The following is a 22,689-nucleotide window of genomic DNA, read 5'->3' on the forward strand; positions in this document are numbered from 1 at the left end:
CATTGACGTTGCTCGTGGGGAATATTCCCTTCGAAAACAAACACAGCCACTGCGTCTTCAGCGGTTCGGATTTAGGAACATTAAAATGACTGCTGTGTTCGTTATTGCACCCAAGAACAGAACACCACAATCGCTTAGACGCCATTCTGCTCATAGACAGTGCTCCAGCATATCAACAATGAGCGCGCCGATCCGCGCAGACTATGATTGACAGGACGAGCGAGGGCGGGTCTGTGTTGAATCACTGCTGTCAATCAACAATCGCGGGAGGGGCGTCCGTTTTATTGACGTCACAAAAACGAACGGCTCAATTTGAGGCAGGGGAAAACATATAAGGAGATTAAAACAAAACCACTGGATGGATTTTTATCATTATATGATGGTTGTGTACAGGCACTGCCAACACACATTTCAGTACAATCAACTTGTAAAAGTGCATGTACCATTATATGACCCCTTTAAAAAAAAGTTTGTGATTTGTGATCAAACATTAATCGGCGGACCCCCTAGTGGTTGCGGACCTCAGATTTAAGACCCCTACTTTACATAGTTTCATGTAAAGAATATCTATAAATAATAATAATAAATAAATAATAGATTCTAGTTATTGTTTGTAACTCAAACGCCTTTTTTGTAACTTCTACTGGATGTGAATGTCAGGAAGACAAGAAGCTGCTTGCCTTGCTACTTTTTTTTTTAACAACTTTCAGTTTCACTCCGCCACTCACTCTAAAGACCAGTAAACACTCATACTTTATCCTCCAAAAGAAACAGAGAAAGGTAAAAATGACTCGGGATTATTGTCATGATATGTGAAATCTCAATGTAACCTCAAATTCAGGGAATTTCCAGTCATAATACAAAGGCTTGCAGGGTGAGGATATCTGAGATTAGTGTGTAAGTGGGAAGTGACTCATTGTGTGTCGAACTGAAGGGTTAAGACATGATGCTCTTGGATTCGTGTAGCCTCGGGATGCTTTGGGAGAGGCATGGGGGCATTTTGACTGTAATCTACTTGATCCGCAGTGGGCTTCTCACCGCTACCTGAAACAACATTCCTCTTAGCCAAACTCATGGATGAACCATTTGTAAATCCGGAGTATTTCACAATTGACTGTTAGAATTCTAGGGGTAATGTTTCCTCTGGTTGTGATGTTTGCCAATAATTATGCTTGTATTCATTGTTTTAATTAAGCCACACCACATGATCAGGAATTGCACACGACCTGCTTAAAGGAGTTTGTGAGTTACATGTATAAATGTAAAATGTATAAATATGCAAAATGAGATGCTTTGCAGAATGTCTTGACTGCTCTTTTTCATATGTGGAACAGTGGGTTTTTTTTTATTCTTTTTTTTTTTTTAGCTTTTTAAAAAAATCTGTTTAACTTATTTCACATTTAGTTTTAGTAATTTCAGTTCTTCAGTTTAAATTTATTTTATTTCAGGTCATTTCTAATGTTTGCTTAAGTTTTCTATTTAAACTTTTTTTGTGTTTTTGTGTACTTTTTAATAGTTTTAGTTTTAGTTAAAACTGATAACACTGATGAGGACTGTAGCTGTCAGGTTTTAAAATGACACACAAAAAAAAATAATCATAAAAGTACCTTAAATTTAGTCCATACGACTTTTGCACTATATTCCAAGTACTCTGAAGTTGTACAATAGATTTGTGTTAGAAGCGACCAGAAGTTTTATTCTTTATTCCTTGAATATTTTTAGGGAATAACAAATTACATATAATCATCGCACATAGATCACATGACATTTACATTTACATTTAATCATTTAGCAGACGCTTTTATCCAAAGCGACTTACAAATGAGTAGAACAATAGAAGCAATCAGACCAACAAGAGGGCAACAGTATACAAGTGCTGTAACAAGTCTCAGTTAGTCTAGCACAGTACACATAGCAAGTTTTTTTTTTTAAAAATTCAGAAAACAACAACAAATAGAATAGAAAAGGTAAAGTGCTAGTGCTATTAATTGGTTAGTTGCTGACGAAAAAGATGGCTTAAAGACTCAGCTGCTCGAATTGAGATAGGCAGGTCATTCCACATGATATCAGAATATAGTATTTATGATACTTTATTGAGACCCCCCCCCCCCCCCCCCCCCATCACCATTCATTTGAATTAAAAACAGGCACAAGACATGCCACAAAACAACTACTTTTGTGTTGAATGGAAAAGAAAGTCATTCGGGTTTGGAATTAATTAAGGGTGAACAAACTATTGTTTGATAAAAAAAAAGACACTTTAACATTTGCAACTTGACATTTTTTGCTCACCGGCAGCCACTGTGGCCAGTGATTTTCCTAAGTTACTAGCCACTTAGCATTTTCACTAGCCACAATTTTGACATTGATAACATGGGGAAAAAACTGCCATATAGATATTTTTAATAATATCTCATAATTTGGCAGATGATATATTAGGCTGCAGTCACTTTAAGACCTGACGCACGGATCCATTATACTGTTACACGTGCGTTTTCTTTCTCAACTGTTTACGTTCCCTTAAAACATAACTGACTGTGTTTACGTGGATACTCGCCAAGACTGGCATTTTTTACATTATTTTGTGTGTATTTGTCTGTTTAAGCGCAATAAGCAGAGAAAAAGAACTCAATTTAGTGCTGAGAGGCGGCTTTATCTGCGCGCACTTTGGGTGTGAGAACAAAATATGTGTCAACTCGCTGTCAGAGAGATGAGAGAGAGAGAAAGCGCAGTATCTATTCTGCGGAAAATGAGTAATGGAAGCGTTCCAGATATTTCAGTATCGACATGTATCAAAAAAAGCTATATTTTTTGACAACACTACATAGCACTTAGTTTATTATTTCAGATGCCTTTTTAAAAGACTAAGATTGAATTTATATTTGTTATATATAAAATTCAACCCACCAAAGTGGCTAGTAGAAGTGACTGCGTTACACGCCACTGCTGAAATACACCCGCATTTGTCAGGTTGGCGGGTGTTAATGTCAAGTTCAGAGACCACGTCCCTGTCCTTGGTTCTGAACCCCTTCCGTTCATTCAGCTTTCTCGAATGACCTTGTGCAAGCTCCTAAAGGTGTTTTTTTTAGGGTCATTTGATGTTATCTTCCTAAATCATGTCTGTTTCTGCCTGGGCCGTAGCCTCTGTCTTCTTAGGTCCCAATTAAAGTATGATATCACTGAGTGAATCATAAAAACAAATTGTGTGTTAGGGATAACTGTTTAAAAGCTCCCTCTCAAACGCACATTATAGGCTTAAAGCATGAGCTGTCATAAGGGATGAAAATGAGTTCTGACACCTCAGCTTTTCCAATAAAGACCCCAACACTTTTTTTTTTCATTGTTTGGCATATAAGTAGGGCAAGCCTGAGCATGTTTTTGCTTCTGGAATATTTGAGGCCGCTCTTCTTAGTTTTTACCCTCATAGTCAGCTAGCGGGTCTAAACACGCCCCAAAGCCAGCGCATCCTTCCTCTCCAAATGACAAAACCTCCCAGCACACACAAAAGATGAGATTTCCTACAAATGTGCACATGCACTGCGTTCAAACTTTGTTCATTTTTAGATGTAAAATCAGGTTGGCCCATCATTCTTCTAGTTTGGTTTTGCCTTATTTGCAATGAAACTAGAGTGATAGTTCAGCTAAATATGGAAAATCATGCATTCAATTTTATGTTATTCCGAACCGCATGAGGTTTTTTTTCTTGCACAAAACACAAAAAGGGAAATGTAGCAGATTGTGCATGATGCTTTTTTTCCATACAGTGAAATTGAATGGGAACAATGGACAGCTGTTCACTTTCATTGCATGGAAAAGTACATCTTGGACATTCTGCTAAATATATCAGTAGCATCCTCCACAATATATATTTCTTACTTTTACACTTCTTTTTGCAATTATAGCCAATTTTATTTGAACCTTTTACTCTAACCTAAAATTTTGAGCAAAAATCTTATTTGTCGTCTACCCAGTTTCTGAATTCAGAGATCTTCTTATGTTGAACATTTTAACAAAACAATTACTGTTTTAAGAAAAAAAAGGTCTGCCCCTCCCTGTAAAGAATACTTGTTTCCACATGTCTGCAAACAGCAACTCCAAAATAAGTCCCTCCAAAAATATGGAAATAAGTTCAAGTGCTCTGAACTCAGACGAGGCTCAGATAGACGTTAAGTGAATCTGAAAAACTTGAGAATAAATGTGATCAGTCTGCTGTAAAAAGCCAGATATTAGTTTTGATATGACATGGAGAAAAACTAGAGGTGATTTTTAGAGATATTTCCTTGACAGGACCTTTTATTCAAGAACATCTGGATTATGTTAGAACTGCTTTTGTCCATACAATGAAAGTCAATGGGGTCCAAATATTCGAAGCCCCGCACTTGACATGCAGACAAAAATATATACAGTGGTGGCCAAAATTATTAGAACAGTAAGTTTTTTTAATGTTTTAAAAGAAGTCTCTTCTGCTCACCAAGGCTTCATTTATTTGATCCAAAATCCAGCAAAAACGGTAATATTGTGAAATATTTTTACAATTTAAAAGTTTTTTTGAATATATTTTAAAATGCAATTTATTCCTGTGATCAAAGCTGAACTTTCAGCATCATTACTCCAGTCTTCAGTGTCACATGATCCTTCAGAAATCATTCTAATATGCTGATTTGATGCTCAAGAAACAGTTATTGTATTATCAATGTTGAAAACAGTTGTGGACAATTTCTATTCAGGATTCTTTGATGAATAGAAAGTTCAAAAGAACAGTATTTATCTGAAAAAGACAGCTTTTGCAACATAATAGATGTCTATACCTTCACTTTTGATCAATTTAATGCATCCTTGCTGAATAAAATTATTAATTTCTTTAATTTCTTTCCAAAAAAAAAAGATTTCTGAAGGATCATGTGACACTGAAGACTGGAGTAATGATGTTGAAAATTCAGCTTTGATCACAGGAATAAATTGCATTTTAAAATATATTCAAAAAATTTTTTGCTGTGAAGCCTTGGTGAGCAGAAGAGACTTCTTTTAAAACATTTTTTTTTAAAATAGCGTTATAATAATTTTGGCCACCACTGTATATCAATGCCACAAATTAAGAATTAATTCCCACAATAATTTAGCAATTCGTTTCCTAATTTGATTTAACAAAAAAAAAAAAGGGAACAGGTCACGGTAAACCGAGGGAACAAATGCTTAATTCGTTGCCACGATATATATTTTCCCAGCATGATATATGCAGGGAACCGTACAAAACAACAATGGACATCAGACATTTAAAAAAAATATATATCTATTTTAATCTATTGTGACAACATGAGGGAAAGTAAATGATGACAGTTTTTTTGAATGATGTGTGGTTTTTCTTGCTAATGCAAGTCTTTATTACTATATAAAAAAGTTCTTTATTTGTGGAGTGCAACTATTTCTCCCAAGCATGTCCTTGGAGGGACTATGGAGCAGTATGTGATGCTGGCTGCAATTTCACAGCCGTTAGCATAGGCAGCACATTTGTGAATTTATCGACGGAGATGGGGAGTTGGCTGAATTTGCGGGTGGCATGCTGAAACATGTCCATCAGGCTGTCAGACTCGTCATTATCACTTAGGCCCGCGAGCCTGCCCGAACCTGTGCCTTTCCAATGCTCACCTTCCTCCAGCCCATCATCTTATTTTACCTTACATCACTTACACCGTCTCCACACTGCAGGCGAGCGATCCAGCGCTGCATTATAATCAAGCAGGATGCCTATAAAAGTGCACATTTCGTGCTTTGTTTCTTGTGCTTGCAGTGCAAATGGCTTTGTGTGTTTTTTGTTTGTTGCATTGCTTACAGTGTAGATGGGTTTTATCTTTATTCATGTAATGATGAACAAAGCCTTAGCCTTGATTTCTTCTTCAAATTAATAACTTCATTATATTATATTATATCATATTATTTATAAAAGTTCTTCAGGGTTATACATAACGGCAACAAGAATGGTTCTTTGCTAGAATGTTTTTGTGGAAAAAAGTTTTTTGAAAATGATCATGCAACCCTAAGCTGTTTTCAACAACACACTGTAACACACATTGTAAGCAATCATTGACCACTGAGCATTTCAGACAGTTGACTCCAGCTTTTGGAAATCCAGTTTATTGGATTCCCGCTTGATTTTGATCCCTCAACAATAACACCCTTTATGGATCGTTGCACAGATTTCATTGAATCAAAAAAAAAACTCTTAAAAATGAAGGCTCCAGTTAGAACCAAAAAGTTTGATTCTGAATATCTAATATACTATAAATAAAGTTTTTTCATGGTTCCATGAAGAGCCTTTAACATCCATGGACCTTTCGATTTCACAAAAGTTTCTTCATAGTAAAGTAAAATAGTATAGTAAAGATTTTTCAAATTATTAAAATGTTCTTCACACTTAGAAAAGTGGTTATTTTAAGAACTTAGTGGTTCTTTTGGGAACCCAAAATGGTTCTTCTATGACATTGCTATATGAAAATCCCCTTTTGGAATCTTTATTTCTAAGTGTGTAGCAGAAGCTTTCCAGCCAATAACTATTAATTCTCTGGTTCTTATAAAAGTTCTTTAAGAAAGAATCCAGAAACCAATACATTGATCTGGAGCACCTATAATGTAAAGTAGAATGATTAGCAACTCAAGAACCCAATGCAGCAAAAAAATGGTCCTTGATAAGAATTGTGTTCGTTGAAGATGTGCTACAAAGGAAAAATCTATAGAAGATAGATCAGCATCATTAAAAATAAAGGTTCTTTAGCACTTATGGTTCCATTAAGAATCGTTAACATTTCATTTGCACAAAAGGACCTTTTGACTATTTAAATGTTTTTCATACTAAGAAAAAAATGGTTGTTTTATATTCAACTGTTCACTAAAAGTTTTACCAAAATGGTTCTTCTGTAGCATCGTTGTGAAACCCACCTTTATCCATTAGCATCACTAATTGAGCTCTTCTTGTTCCTCTTTCAGTTGGTGGTATTACAACATTAATGTTCTTATCTTTAAATCAGTCTGCTTTTTAATTATCACTCTTCTTTCAACTCAACAATAATTCAATGAAACTCAATTCAAATGATAAATGTGGTGTATGTCCAAAGCAGATGGATTAAGTGTAAAACAGTGGCAAGATGATGTGAATAAGGGTGTGTGTGTCACATGGGCTTGTTGAGACGTCTCCCTGTGCTGACACATCTGCACCCAATGATCTATGCGGCTCTCTTATGTGTGTATGTGTGTTTATGTTACTCATTTACATAATCTCTCAGTGAAAGTTGTGCTGATCTTACAGTAAAATAACTGCAAAGTTAAACAATACTGCACAGAAAAGAGACTACGTCACTTTTACTGTATATTTATTAGGTTAGCAGGGGAATAAAATCACTTTGTGGTGTTTTTTATTATGATGGAAATTTTAGATAAAGGAATACAATAAAAAAATAACTCAGTTCAATTAGTGGTTCCTCATAATGGAAACATGTTATCCCTACTCGAATACCTTATGTATGATGAACTTAACTGAATTGAGTAAACTTAAACATTGATTCAATCAAGTTCATCCTACCTCAAGTATTTGAGTAGAAATAACATGTTTAAATCACAGGGATCATTATGACCATTTTTTAATTACAGTAAGATATTTTTTAGTGTAGCTGCTAATAATAACTCCTACTAACAAGCCAATCACAGCTTTTCTTGTATCACATCATGGTTACATCCATGGCATTTACATAGTTGTTGCTTTTTTTATTTTTAAAACAACTAAAGCTCTTAGCAGGTCCTCAACTTAAGCATTTTCTGTACACTTCACCACAGTGCTAAAAGCTGTCATGGATGTTTGCAAAATCTGACTGAACAAATATAGACCAGAAAATAACGGTAATTTTCGTTTGTTATTTTAGTAGTGCGATAAGATTTAATTTATTTGAATGAATTGGCTAGTTGATTTACAAAAAGAGTGAATGTTTTCACCTCATTGCTGAGAAATGGCCTGTAATGTAGCTTTCAGTAGCGAAGCTCTTTTATATTTTTTAAATCACGGGACAGAGGTTGGTCAGATGTCCAGATATTGGATATGTGTCTGATTTAAAGCCACATTTGGAAGTGGCTCAGAATGAATGTGAAAAAATCTGATTTTTGCAGATTTTTGTGTTTACACCAAGCGGCAACCTTCCGGTCTCTCTCTTGAAACCAACACGGAAGTGACTTAAACTGCAATTCATCGACTGGATGCAAAAGAGAGTCAATCCCATAGACACCCCCCCCCCCACCTCCATGTTAAAATGCCCAACTTTACAGCAGAAAAAAATTAGTTTACAGCCTGGTGCAAAAAGTGATTTTTGTCTATATAGCTAATTTTGCCATTCATGACAACTGTGAGGAGGGTGAATTTTTTTCAGAACTCATCCGTTTAAATTAAATTAAGCATTAAAGTTCTGCATAATTAAGGGCGTGGCCACTTGAGTGACAGGTGAATGGCCTCTGCTGTCACTACTAGCCGTTTGCCTGCTGTCTGTTAGTGTCACGTCACCTCAGCTAATCCCGCCTTTTTGCCCATTTCCGTTTATCCGGGAGTGACGCGCTACAAAGATGGCGACGGCCGGATCCGCCCACTTTGGGATTCAATAATGCTCTTCAGAAACCTACGGGTGACGTCACGGACACTACGTCCATATTTCTTTACAGTCTATGGTTTACACGTGCAACACATTTCGATCTGTGTCAGATGTGAGTTAAAAAATCGGATATTTTGTGCTAGTGTAAACTGCCTAAAATCATTTACCGGTAGTCAGTCTCTACATGAGTGATTTTAAGCTGTGTTTACACTGGCACAAAATATGTGATAACATCTCAAATGGATTAAGCAAAGTGGTTTATGTTGTGACAACATATTGAAAATATTGTGTTGGTTATCTTGTTTTAAGTAAATTGACCTACTCATGTTTGACCTATTTGATTGAAACATCATTTTCAAAATGAAATGTGAAAACATTAAATTAAGCCAAAAAGTCAGTTTAACACGAAGCAATCATGTAAACGAGAAAAATAAATCAATGGTCTGAAATCACAATGAATTGTTTAAATAAAGTGAACAGTCTCAAAAAAATATTTTTTTTTATAAAGTCATAATGACAATATGCCACAAATTACTATGCTATGTGTTTGCTAGGGTTTTTTGGGTGGTTGCTTTCTGACCCAAGTCAAATCTCTATAACAGTCTAACCCCCTAAATATGCCTCATATTTATATCATACATATTATAATTTATTATGATATTAACTAAAATATTATGAGATTATCAATTCATCATTCAGTATATGAAAATGGCAGATCTGGGCTGGACTTTTTTTAGGCAGCATTGAATTTTAGATAAAATGATGCTAAGATAAAAATATTTAGATAAAATGAATGTTTCTCTACCAGTATTAGAATGTGAGTTGTGAACAAAGTCAGTAAGTAATATAAATATGTCTAAATACTTTAAAAAATATATTTATAATTCGGGAGTTCCTTTTAGTCACAATTGACAACTGGAAAGTATTTGTTGACATTCATTTTATTTTTGGGGGTAATTCTGGCCTTGTTTGATTACTTACTACTAAATCAATATATATATATATATATATATATATAAAATTATTTATAACATATTTCTTAACATATTTTTTCCTTAAAAAAAAGAAGAAAAGTCACGATTTAATTGTTTTCCTGCTATTTTTCAAGTTCAGTCAACTATTTTGGTTTTACAATGCGGTTTCTGTTCAATTCTTGACACTTGTGACAGGTTTAAAGACGTCAGATGTCATTTGTAATATTTAAGTTACACAATAGTATAACTCGATGAACTCCATGAGTTCATGAGATACATTAAAGATATGAGTATGATTGCAACATCAGTAGCATTCAGCAAACAGTGCTCATCACATTTGTTCTTTTGCCGCACCTGGTATACAATCTCCCTTTCATAAAATCTGAATCACATTATTACAAGTCCGCACAAAGCAGGCCTGTACATTTGGTTTTTGAGGGAATATCTGGGATGTCTTTATAGTTTTAGACAAGCTCTGACATGTGTGTGTGTGTGTGTGTGTGTGTGTGTGTGAGTTATTTAGTGTAATGAAAGACCAACATTTTGCCAAGACGGACCCAGGACCAAATTCGTTTTCAGAAAGATTTGCATTTTTAACATTTTGTCTTGGCTTCACTGTTAAAGCAGTATTGATTCAAATGCTTATGCATAACCCATTGTTTATTTCCATTTTTCTTTTCTGCAGTACTCTCCGTTGCTGAAGAAACTGTACTGTCAGATTGCCAAGACCTGTCCGATTCAGATCAAGCTTGCTTCCTCGCCCCCAAACGGCAGCGTGATACGAGCCATGCCAATCTACAAGAAGGCTGAACACGTCACAGAGGTGGTCAAACGCTGTCCTAACCATGAACTTGGACGGGACTTCAATGAAAGTTTGTAAACTCCATTTTTGTTTGATATTGTGACATTTCATTGTTTAAATGCAATAACTTTTTATGTTGCTTGACTGTTCATGTTAGTGGGATAAAATGTAAATATGCTTTCTTTCAGTGAAAAATGGACCAAATTGGTTAACAAAGACATTTGAACAACTATTTAAATAAATTCTGGAGTCTTTTATTATTATCATTATTCACTCTAATATGAAAACTGCCCGGACAAAGAAAGTCACTGTTTGGATTTAAATAGGCAAATGCTTAAGAGTCTATGATTTGATCATTATTGCAGTGATTATTATGTTTCTAGCATATTATATGTTTGGCAACAGACCTTGACCAAAAATGTATGCAGTGCACCTCTTGATGGATATAACATCACAACATTTATTTCCATCAAGAGGTGCATCAATATTTGGTCAAGATCTTGTATTGATGACAATGCAAGAGTCCAGCACTCTGTAAAGTCTCCTCCAGCACATCTCTCACAGAAGACTTTCTGTGAATTTAAGATCTGGACATGTGTGAAATTATTCTTCATGCTCCTCTCAATCATTCTTTCACAATCTGAGCCTGATGAGTTGACATTTCCATCCTGGAATATGGCCATGATGCAGGGGCGTAGCAGCCATTATAAAAGTGGGGGGGACAAAATGGTGTGGTGATGTGACCCAAAGGTCAGTCCTTCCAGAAAAATGCAGAGTTTTTTTGTGATTGTTGCGGGCAAAAATCCTTGATTATGCGGCGATGGAATATGCAGGATATTTGCAATTTTATGTGATGAAATTGCGGGAACTTGCAAAAACTGCGGTTTGATGAAAAAGAGAGAAAAAGTGATTCCCCAACACCCTGTTCTCACTAGGCTACTACCTTAATGTAAAGAGCTATTTCTTATTACTTCCTATGATAAGCAAACATACTACATCACAGAAAGTGCTGGAATATTTAATCTTGTTTTATTTCAGACCTTAATAAACACATGGCTCAAACTTACAAAACATTGATGAGTCAAACAAGTTCTGTAGCTTTACAAAAGGAATATGCTACAACTTCTGTAAAAATGAATAAATAAAATATGAAAAAAAATGTTTCCTGTTTTACAGCTTTTTTTCCATTTTTTTTTCCAATGATGTTCATGTCGAGTAATTACGTCACTTCATAACGTTCCCATGGCAACCGGGGGAAACGGCTGCTCTCGTGTGAAGCAAACGCAACATTTTTCAACTTTCTGCTAAGATATATGTGACTTTTTTTTGCAACAAAAATGCGGGGATTATGAAATCATTCAAGCCCCGCATATTTTGCGTGGAAATCGGCAATTTATACGGCAAAAGTGCGGCGTATTTGAAAAAATGCCCCTGCATAAATATGCGGACTTTGGCTGATTATTGAATCATGCGATCGCATAATCGCGTTTTTCTGGAGGGACTGAAAGGTGATGTTCATAATAATAAATTCTAGATGGAATAGCAATTGGCATTTTACAGCACCCTAGTGCCAATTTTGGGAACATGCCATGATAGTTTACAGCAACCTATTTTTGTGAAATCATACTCGAAATAAAAAAAATATTGCAGGACTTGGGACTTTCAGACAACTGTGGACATCTATTAGGGCTGGGCGATATGGCTGAAAACTGTATCACGATATCAGTGTTTCATATCGGTCGATATCGATAATTATTGATTTTTTTTATGACCCATTTAAAATAAGGACCAGGAGAAAAAATATATATTACATTTAAACATTTTTATTTTAAACTTAACCTTCCTCTGATTACAATCCCAAGACAGAAATGTCAACACAACCATGGAAAACTCAACCAATTAAAATGTAAACATAAGTCTAAATTCACAATCAGACCTGCAAACTCCTCAGAGTAAAAAAGGTGGCAGTGGCGCGGCGGGACGTGGGTGAGGGGGGTTTGTGATCGTATGTGCCCCCTGCTTGATTTTTTTTTTTTTGAGACATCACGGTTCGGTACGATTTCGGTACAATGGAGTGAAAAGCAAAACAGAAATATAGAAGGCATTTTTATAAATGTCTTAAGCCTTGTATTTTTTAAATAAGTTTTATTAATAAAGGCATAGAACCAGTTTATTTATAGTGCACTGATAATAGTTTTATATAATTGGTTTATTAATTAAACTAATAAAAATATAGATATGAGATATGTTTGGTAATTGTACCTGAATGAATTTAAAATTAATTTGCTATATTTCAGATCAATAAATTTGTTTTCCTTAATTTTAATTAACCCTAACTTTATTCTCAGCAGAATTATAAATAATTGATTTCCATATAAAATAATCTACCAACACATTTCACTTTCTTTTTTAATCAACGTGTAACTTAAAAATAAACAGATTAGTGCTCTGTTTTGAGGACAAGAAATGAAAACCAATGCGATATGATGAATGTCCAAAAGATGGAACACACAGACTGTTTTACAAAGGGGTTGGATAAATATGTTTTGCTTTTAAAACGGTGTGTGACAGTTGTAGGTTACAGTTTGACAAGAAATACAGTGTGACAAAAGCACAATGTTGTGTTTTATTGCGAGTATAGGCCTACACAAATATAAGTAAACACTTTGCAGACTGAATGACGGAGTATGTTTTTATGTCTCCACTGTTCGATCGCGCCCGCGTGTCTCTCTCTCTCTCGCCACACACACACAGACACTCCAGCATTGCAATCTTGACATCGCAGCCTGTTCATTATGCTGTGTTCACATCAAACGCGAATAGAGCGAATTATCCAATAATGTTTCGCAATTCTAGCCTGCATGGCATGCAGATGAAGGGCACTCATTTTCTGCTTATCAATCGCCGGTTACTGAAGAAGAACGCAGCACGAGACAACGATGGCGCAACCAAACAGACACGTTACATGATTGCCTGAGCGCAGTGGCGGAGCCAGGATTTTTTCATAGGGGTGGCCAGGCAAGGGCCAGCGAACAGTCTGGGGTGGCATATAAATCTTAATTATTTTAACATAAAAATTAGTTTAAATAATGTATTGGACTGTTTTAGTGCCTTCCTACACAACTGAATACAGTTCACTTGTACTTAATTGTAATTGAGATAGTAGTGAAGGAATCATGGAATACTGAGTGAATTTGATCTTTTTTTTATTATTATTAGCTACTTACTACCTCCAGGCATATTAATAAAGAGTACACACACTATAGCTAAAGTTCAACTTGCTCAGTTAGCTTGGTTCTGGTTCTCAAAACCCCCAACACCTTCATGGATGAGACATGCAGATAACTACTGTAGTTCGAAGATTATTTAACCTTCATTGAATTTTATATAATCAATTAACTCTTCAACTTTCTATATTAGTTGTCAAAATAAAGAATCTAATCCGTTCTATCATACCTAAATTAAAAAGGGGGGAAAACATCTCTTAAATCTCTATGTCCAAGAATGTGAACAAGGCGGAAGTAAACAGCACATAAATACCAGAATGTAAAATTAGTTATTTTATGTGATTAAAAATGATAATTTTTTGTTTTGCCTTTACAAATTAACGCAAAATTACCGCCTATCTTCTAGTAGCTTACAAATGCACAGTGCTCACATTTATTTGAACATTAAAAAAAATCACATAGCCTGTCAGTTTGTGCCTTAAATTGTGATTTCACATGGCAGAATATTTTAGTCGAGACATATGTGACGCATATATAACAAATACATGCATGCATGCAGTTTTGACACAGATTTGATCGCCTTTTTGATTATTTCATGAGTTAGCTAATTGACGACAGAATTACTGCTACAGCACGCCACATTGCGCGTGATGTGCAAGTACAGTACAACGGCTGTCAGGACAGGAAAGTTAGTTTTACTGACATTTGTTGACCTTACAACATCTCATCTTACCACAGTTACTGATTCAGGACAACGCGCTTTTCTCCGCATCTGACAGAAGTGTCACAAGCTTTCACACAGATCTTTCATAATAGGAGTAGAGAGAGAATTACGTTGTTGTTTCTTTGACTGGACATATGCGACTCACTCAAAACGGTCTCGCAACCCACCAGTTGAGAAACATCGAATCTATATTTACTATGCTCCGATCACTGCTCAAGCTCATTCGGTACCCGTACATCTCCGCACTCGTTTGACTTGCGCCTGGCGCTGAGGTGAAGTTGGAGTGCGCGTCTGAAAAGTCTCACGTTTTTTGTGGTCTTAAAGCGACGGTTCTGTGTTTTAAAAACAAAATTCTTGTAAAAATTAGAGCGAGACAGAAACAGCAGTTGTGAGAGGGGTGGCCAAAGGGGTGGCCAAGCTTAAGCCAAGGGTGGCCATGGCCACCCCTGGCCACCCCCTGGCTCCGCCACTGCCTGAGCGTGTCACTCCCTACGTTGCTAGGTTACCAGAGAGCGAGTGCCTTTGATAATGCAACCAAACTTGCTTCGCAACCTGTGGTTTCTTCCGACGAAGAAAAAAAATATCGAACGTTTTATCAAACACATTTTTTATTGATATCGATCACGTGTCTATCGCGATACATATCGTTATCGTTTTATCGCCCAGCCCTAACATCTATACTTTATTTTTATGAAATAAAGATATTTTATGATATTTACAATATTTCAGTTAAACTACACTTGAACAATAACTTTTATTTTACTTCTTAACAGTTGGACCAAAAAAAAAGTGTTCAATGAGTATACAGATTACATCTAGCCTACAGTAATTTTATACAACAGACATTTTATAAAAATATATCAATAAAACCTAAATCAATGTATTCAGTATTGGACATCAATTTAACATTGACTTGTTGAATTTTACATTGAATTTTGGTCACCCGACGTCGCAACCAAAATTTAACCAAATATCAACGTCTTATGACGTTGTGTGCCTGCTGGGAATAATCTGTTATGTCTCATTTAACAGACGCTTTTATCCAAAGCAACAAGTAGGAGAGCATTTAACACACACTCGGCACAATCCGGCGCGACGTGAACCCATACGGGTTCTGTTGTCTTACACGTCTTACTGCGTTACAGTAGGTTAAATCATAACAAGGAAACTTGTGATTCATGTCATCGCGACATACTGTAACAGTGTGTGTTTGAAAAAAATGATGTAGTCCTCTGCTTTTTTTCTGGGGTGCATTAGACGGCCAAACAGCAAAGCGACTAAACAAACACGAAAATTCGCAAGAGCAACAAAAGATTTGAAGCTCATGGCAGACGTGCCCAATAGATGCTTCGCGCTGTGATTGGCTGAATGTTAGCTCACTCAAGTCTAAGTAACAAATCAGAGAACACGGGCGGAAATATTGGCGCTGAGTAAAAAATGCGGGGGACAGAATCACCTGTTTCTAAAAGTGGGGGGGACGTGTCCCCCCCGTCCCCCCCGGTTGCTACGCCCCTGCCATGATGTGTCTTCCTACATGGTTGTTTAAGAAATGAAAAGCTACACACTCCATCAATTAGGGTTAGAAGAACTTAACCAAACATATAACATGCTAGAAACATAATAATCACTTCAATAATGATCTAATCAATCATAGACTCTTAAGCATTTGCCTATTTAAATCCAGCGACAGTGCATTGTTCTTATTATTCACCTTGTTTTCCTGGTATGTTATTCCAAAGATTGTCAAACAGACAAACACAAACAGAAATATTCCTCTTGTCTCCTCTAATTGAGAAGCTTTGTTTTCCTGCTCTCTGTCCAGGTCAGACAGCTCCTGCCAGTCACTTGATACGGGTGGAGGGCAATAATTTGAGTCAGTATGTGGATGACCCTGTGACAGGCCGACAGAGTGTGCTAGTTCCCTATGAGAATCCACAGGTTAGTCGAACAGTTGCAGTTCTACAGTGTCTTGCACAATTGTTAAACAATTCTCAAACCTACTCAGAACGCATTAGCAACCCCACAGCAACACCCTGGCAACCAGGGTGAATCACAAAATGTATATCGTTTCTCACACTTACCCTTGTGAAAAACAAGTAGCATGCTTTTAACTCTTTCCCCGCCTGCATTTTTGATAATTTTCACAAAAATGTCATGGCTCCCAGAATATTTGTTGTTAAATATCTGAACATGCAATATATCATAAGAAAGAACAGACCCTCCACTTTTAAACAAAAAACCTGTTTTATTCTAGCTTCATGCATTCTTTTTTTTTAGCAACACTTGAATGTGGGTAAGTTTTAAAAAAAATCAACATTTTGAGCAAAAAGCTGAGAAAATCAGGTTTTTGTCAAACACTACATCCAGATGTGTTTCAGAACGATGATCAAAACACCTCGTCCTGGGTCGACATTTCATTCGGGAACATTAGGCAGTTTTGGTTTATGCTGTTTAATGTTGATGATCGTGTTATTTTACATTTGCATCTGCTTACATATGATATCGCTTCTTCTTCACATCTGCTTTGATCAGGAAATTCAGTACTCTTTCAGAAGATGTCATAGCGCACCCTAGCGTATAACAGTGAAAACACGGAAACACGGAAAATTCAGTGTTTGGCGGAGAAGCGTTTTTCTCACAAATAAAAGAAAAGTCTGTGTTTGGCGGGGAAATAGTTCAAAAGAGTGCTTATACGGAAATAATATACTTTAAAAGAATATACTTAAGTATGAACTAATTGCAATTATTTGCTAATTGTTATTTTCAATTAAATTAAAGTGTAATTTACTTAAAATTTTGATTAAATGCAGTTAGTTTATGTTAAGAGGGCTGTTTTTGACCCAGTTTAGAAGGACTTAAGTACATCTTAATCGCGATAATAAAACCTAACAGTACAGTTTTTTAAAATATATTTCTATATTTTAATAATTTAACATGTAATCTCCAAATTAACTTAGAAACAACGTAAAAATACAGTAGCCTATATTTTAAATAGTGGTTTAATGGCATCTTTTTATGAAAGAAGGCCAGTATCCCCAATACCAACACTGATGTCTCTATGAGTATGAAATGTATTAATTATAGGCATTCAGCATTACAGTATAATTTAAAAAGCTATCATTTATATCATCCAAGTGGATGCTGCACACTGGTGGTGGTTGAGGAGAGACCCCCTGATATGATTGTAAAGCGCTTTGGGTGTACAGTAGTACATATGAAAGCGCTATATAAATGCCTAATTCTATTCTATTCTATATCAGGGCTAAAAAAAATTCTATTGTTCCAGTCAGACCGGTTCAGATTTTTACTTCCCCTGTCAAAATGCATAAAAAGTGTTTTTGATTATGGTTGGGCATTTTTTTCCTGATCGTTTATAGGTCTAAAAAAAAGGTACTCGAGCCTGTCCGTCATGGAGATAATGAAAATATGACATGAAAACATGAACATATGCCTAGGAAAAATAACACTCCTAGATTATAATGCATCAATGCTTTTGAAAAAGAAACCTGTGTATCAGCGTTGTTGTTATGGGAAGAGCGAATCCACAACGGGAGTTACCCTTTCAAACTAGCACGGTCAAGTTCACGTGCGCATTCGCGTCCTTTTGTGCAGATGTAAGTTGTAATAGTATCTATCTGTATATATCTATATATATATACAGAGTATATATCTGATTAATCAAAATTAGGATTTTTAAGAGCAACTAAAGCACGAAGAATTTTCAACATTCTATTACAATCTCATTATAATGCTATGTATATGGGAGATTGTCGCTGCAAATCTTGTACTTAATTGTATTTTTTATGATCAAAGTGATTTCAGTCATCACTGCGCGTTTTCGCATTTATAAGCCATAACGAGAAACAAATTTAAATAAAGCAGGTCTACTGTTATAAAAATATGAGAACAAAATAATACTGCTAATTGCTAAAACACATTTCTTGAAACCATCACTCACTTTCTCAAAACCTTAAACACAAAACACAAATTTTCAAACCACATTCAGAGAATCTCTGACTCTTCTGGCAAAATCGAACAATTGCCTCAACCATTTTATCTGTGCTCAAAATCAAACAATGCTTTCAGATCATACACACATGAGTCAATATTATAAACACTACAGACCATACGTTAGACACTACATCAAAAAATGGAGAACACAGAATCCAAAGCATGCAGTTGCAGAAAAAAAGTATATTGAAACAAAGTAAACAAATTTTGCAATTACGTAAAAAAGTATAGTACTGAAAACTTACAGTAGTAAGGTGAATAAAATGTGTACTGTATGCACCGCAAGTACAGTATTGTACTGAATATTGTATAGTAGGCCTATTGAATGTCTGTATATTCAGCACTTGCATACTGTGAAAATACAGTGACCCAACTGCAAAAGCCAAAAAAGGTTACAGTAAAAAACACTAAATGAAAAGCATGTTACAGTACACTCAGAAGAGTTGTGCAACTGCAAAATCAAGATCAGTGAGAGAGATTTTATTCTGCTTCAGCATCATTCATGTCTTCATGTTGGTTTGGCCGGAGGACTTTGTCCACATCACAGACAATGTCAGCTCTGCAGGCAAAGGGAAAAACCCTAAAGCAGATCCAGCCTTGACAACACTCTCCACTCCTTGCTCTTCCTCATCCTCCTTGTTCACCACCTCTTTTACACATACTCCTCCTCCTCTCCCTCATATATTGTTTCCATTAACATTCAACTGAAACTGAAGAGTGAATGAACACCGGTAGGTAAACTTCTGCGCTTTGCTATAGCTGGTTAATATACTCAACCAAACATGTCCTAAATGAGATTAATCAGAGATAGACAACATAATAGTAATCTTACAACTTACATCTGCACAAAAGGACACGGATACGCACGCGCTAGTCTGATGTGTAACTCTCGTTGTGGATTAACAGCGCGCTGATATCAGTCAACTCAAGCATAAAGAATTTACAACATTCTAATCAATTACAATCGTGTTCTCATTATAATGCTATGTATATGACAGATTGGCGCTGCATATCTTGCACTTAACTTTATTTCAGGATCAAAGTGATTCCATGGGTCTATGCCTTTCAAATCCAGTTTCACTTTATTTCGCCGGTCTGCAAGGCGTGCTATAACGCTAACCTCAGGTATCGCCCAAAATGCTGAAATAACCAATCAGAAAAATATATTTTTTAAAGTCAGGTTTTTTTTCTGTCACGTCCGAGTAGTCGAGTACTTGTGCCATCCCTATTTCTGACCCATGTAACCTTGTTAACAGTGCTTTAAGATTAGAAATTGAATAAAGTTATCAAACACTTTACAGTCTTCACTGCATTAATTATAAATTAAATATAGATAAATCCTTCTTAAAGCTACAAATGTTATTCAGTCAAGAGTGATTTTCTCTCTTTTGTTCTTTGATTAACATTAATCACAGACATCACAGCACTGGTTTATAGGCTGCTGTCACTTTAAGACCTGACGCACATGACGGGGATCTTATTTTCTCACAACTCTTTACTAACTAATTTAACTGTCCTTGTGAGGATACTCTACAAAACAGCCATTTTGGCGTAAATTTGTGTGTTTTGTTCATTCAAGCGCTGTCTGAAGCGGCTTTCTGGTGCGCACGAGTGTGTGTGTGTCACACAAACAGGAGATTCACAGACGCGCCAATAGTAACACACTCTTTTGTGTCTTATCACGCATTAAAGCAATAAGCCCCAAGAAGCTGTGGTTTACAGTAAATTTATAACAGCTTGAAGTACACTACAAGAGAACACTTCAGAGAGAACATTTCTTTGGTTTTCTATGTGCAGTCACAAAAGCACACATACACAAACATACTGTGCATTTATGCACATACTCTCATAAAACAATCATAAGTGCACAAATTTACACATATACATGATTGATGGTTTAAAAATGTGTGAAACCATGCAATGATCACTCGGTTCAGGACGCTTAACATGTTCTGACTGGCTATAAATAGCCAAAGGATTATTCTCAGTAACAATACCTGTAGTTATTCCTCTGTTGCTCCGTTTTGTTGTGTTTAATGGCAAATTGGTGGCGCCACCTAGAGGTACATATTTCTTACGTTCTGTCAGTGCTGATGTTGGGTTAATAAATACATTTCTGGTTCTTTTTAATAATTTATTTAAATAAATTCGTTAAGTGTTCAAAAACAAAAAGTTTTTAACTAAAACTGCATTTAAAAAATGCATGTAAAATAAAAAAGGGACATCTTGAACATTATTGACTGATGACTCACTATATCAGTTTTTTGAACTGGTTAATTTCAGTGTTGCTGAGTGAAGCTAAATTAAATGATTAAAGTGAATTTGACTTTCCAATGCCGTACGATATGCTATATTTGCAATAATGCAATGCTAGAAACTGAATATGTTTCTCTTTGTCTCTCTTTCTCAAAGGTGGGGACTGAGTTCACAACCATTCTGTATAATTTCATGTGCAACAGCAGTTGTGTCGGTGGAATGAACCGCAGGCCTATCCTCATCATCATCACGCTGGAGACACGAGAGTGAGTGAACGCCTTTACTGTTTTCCTCAGCACTGAAAACTACTTGCTTGTCACATGCTGAAAAACAGTGATTTTCCACTTATTTTGCTTCAGACAAACAGAAGTCAACAAAATGTACTTAAAAATGAGCACTGAAATGTATTCATTTAACTGTGAACTGCATGACAACAACATGCAAATTATAAACATGACTAGGAAAACTGAATGGGTAGATTCAGTTTGGTGATGCCAAAAGTTAAAGCTGAACTCTACCATCTTTTCCCACAGTGGGCAGGTTCTCGGTAGGCGTTCGTTTGAGGGCCGGATTTGTGCGTGTCCGGGTCGTGACCGTAAAGCAGATGAGGATCATTTCAGGGAGCAACAGGCGCTAAATGATAGCGTGGCCAAAAATGGAAATGCCAATAAACGAAGTAAGCCATGAATGCATTTCTTTCTTCATATCATATTTAAAATAAGTTTCTAATCTTTTAAATGTTCTCATAGGGTGTTCACACTTGGCAGGTTTGGTTCGATTAAAACGAACCCTGGTGTGATTGCTCTGTTAGTGCCGTTCATTTGAATAAGTGTGAACACTGCCATCTGAACCCTGGTGCCACACCAAACAAGCGCACTGAAACCCCTGAAAAGAAAAGTCTCGGTCCACTTCCAAAAGAACTCTGCCGCGGTTCGACTGACATATGAACGCAACACGGACCAAAGACATGTAAAAGAACCCAAAACAGGACGTGATGTCACAAGATTCACAAAACAGGACGTGATGTCACAAGATTCACATCTTGTGACATCACGTCCTGTTTTGGGTTCGTTGACAGAATGCTCAAGAATGGATGGATTTAGGACAGAATGCCCCAAAAATGGCAGAATGCTCAAGCATACCTGCATACCTCCGTCATAGGAGCTACGTTGCCCATTACAGTTCGGTACAGGCATCAGAAACACAATCTTCTCGCAGCAGATCTTCGTTTGTGTGCAACAGAGGTATTCCTGTTGCTGGTTTGACTCCTTTACAGTTCTCAACTGGTAAAAATACCATCATATGTACGCACAAGATGTCCGTAGCAAAATACACATCATAAAAGATGTTTTTTTGTTTGGCATCTTTAGGTTTGTTGTTAAAAATGACAGTGTGAATGCTACATGAACCAAGACTAAATATATTATTTTCTGTTTTGGTCTGGACCAAAAGAACAAAGAGAACCAAACTGCAAGTGTGAACACACCCTTAGTTATTTTATCTCTGGTTAAAACTGGAGATTCTGTTTATGAATTTACAGATTTCAAGCAGACTCCAGCCAATATTACAGGGCCTTCCATCAACATCAAGAAGAGGCGGCATGGAGAAGAAGAGATGTATTACATACCAGTGAGTGTGGAAGCATGCAAAACATACTTGTTTAATTTTTTTTTAATTTTATGTCCAATAACAAATGTCTCAAGTTATTGTAATATTTTTGGATTGATTTGCAGGTGCGTGGTCGAGAGAATTTTGACATCCTGATGAAGATAAAGGACAGTCTGGAACTTGTGGAGTTTGTACCACAGCAGTTAGTGGACTCATACAGACAACAACAACAGCAGCTCCTACAGAGACAGTGAGTGTTTATATGCATCATATGCTGCCGTTTAAAAGTTCAGAGTCAAGTGACAGACAATCAGCATTTCAAACAAATACTGTTGAAGAATCGTTCCTGGAAGAATCCACATATTCTTTCCACAAAAATATGAAGCAGCACAACTATTTTCAACATTGATAATAATATGTTTCTTGAGCAGCACATCAGCGTATTAAAATGATTTCTGAAGGA

General features: G+C 36.2%; 1 protein-coding gene across 3 annotated transcripts in view; it reads left to right on the top strand.

Moving 5' to 3' along the window:
- The window catches only part of tp73 (tumor protein p73), a 52,498-nt gene that overhangs the window by 17,922 nt on the left and 11,887 nt on the right, over positions 1-22,689 (top strand). For 2 of the 3 annotated variants that reach the window (XM_056246799.1, XM_056246801.1), the window contains 6 exons: positions 10,284-10,470; positions 16,174-16,289; positions 20,775-20,884; positions 21,152-21,294; positions 22,138-22,247; positions 22,352-22,476. In XM_056246799.1, coding sequence (XP_056102774.1) covers positions 10,284-10,470; positions 16,174-16,289; positions 20,775-20,884; positions 21,152-21,294; positions 22,138-22,247; positions 22,352-22,476 — 791 coding nt within the window. The remainder of the gene's footprint in view (positions 1-10,283; positions 10,471-16,173; positions 16,290-20,774; positions 20,885-21,151; positions 21,295-22,137; positions 22,248-22,351; positions 22,477-22,689) is intronic. The other variant, XM_056246800.1, reaches the window with a different exon arrangement.

The sequence above is a fragment of the Rhinichthys klamathensis genome, unplaced genomic scaffold (assembly GCF_029890125.1).
Source record: "Rhinichthys klamathensis goyatoka isolate OS25496 unplaced genomic scaffold, OSU_Roscu_1.1 h1tg000040l_1, whole genome shotgun sequence".
In the NCBI taxonomy this organism is placed as follows: Eukaryota; Metazoa; Chordata; class Actinopteri; order Cypriniformes; family Leuciscidae; genus Rhinichthys; species Rhinichthys klamathensis.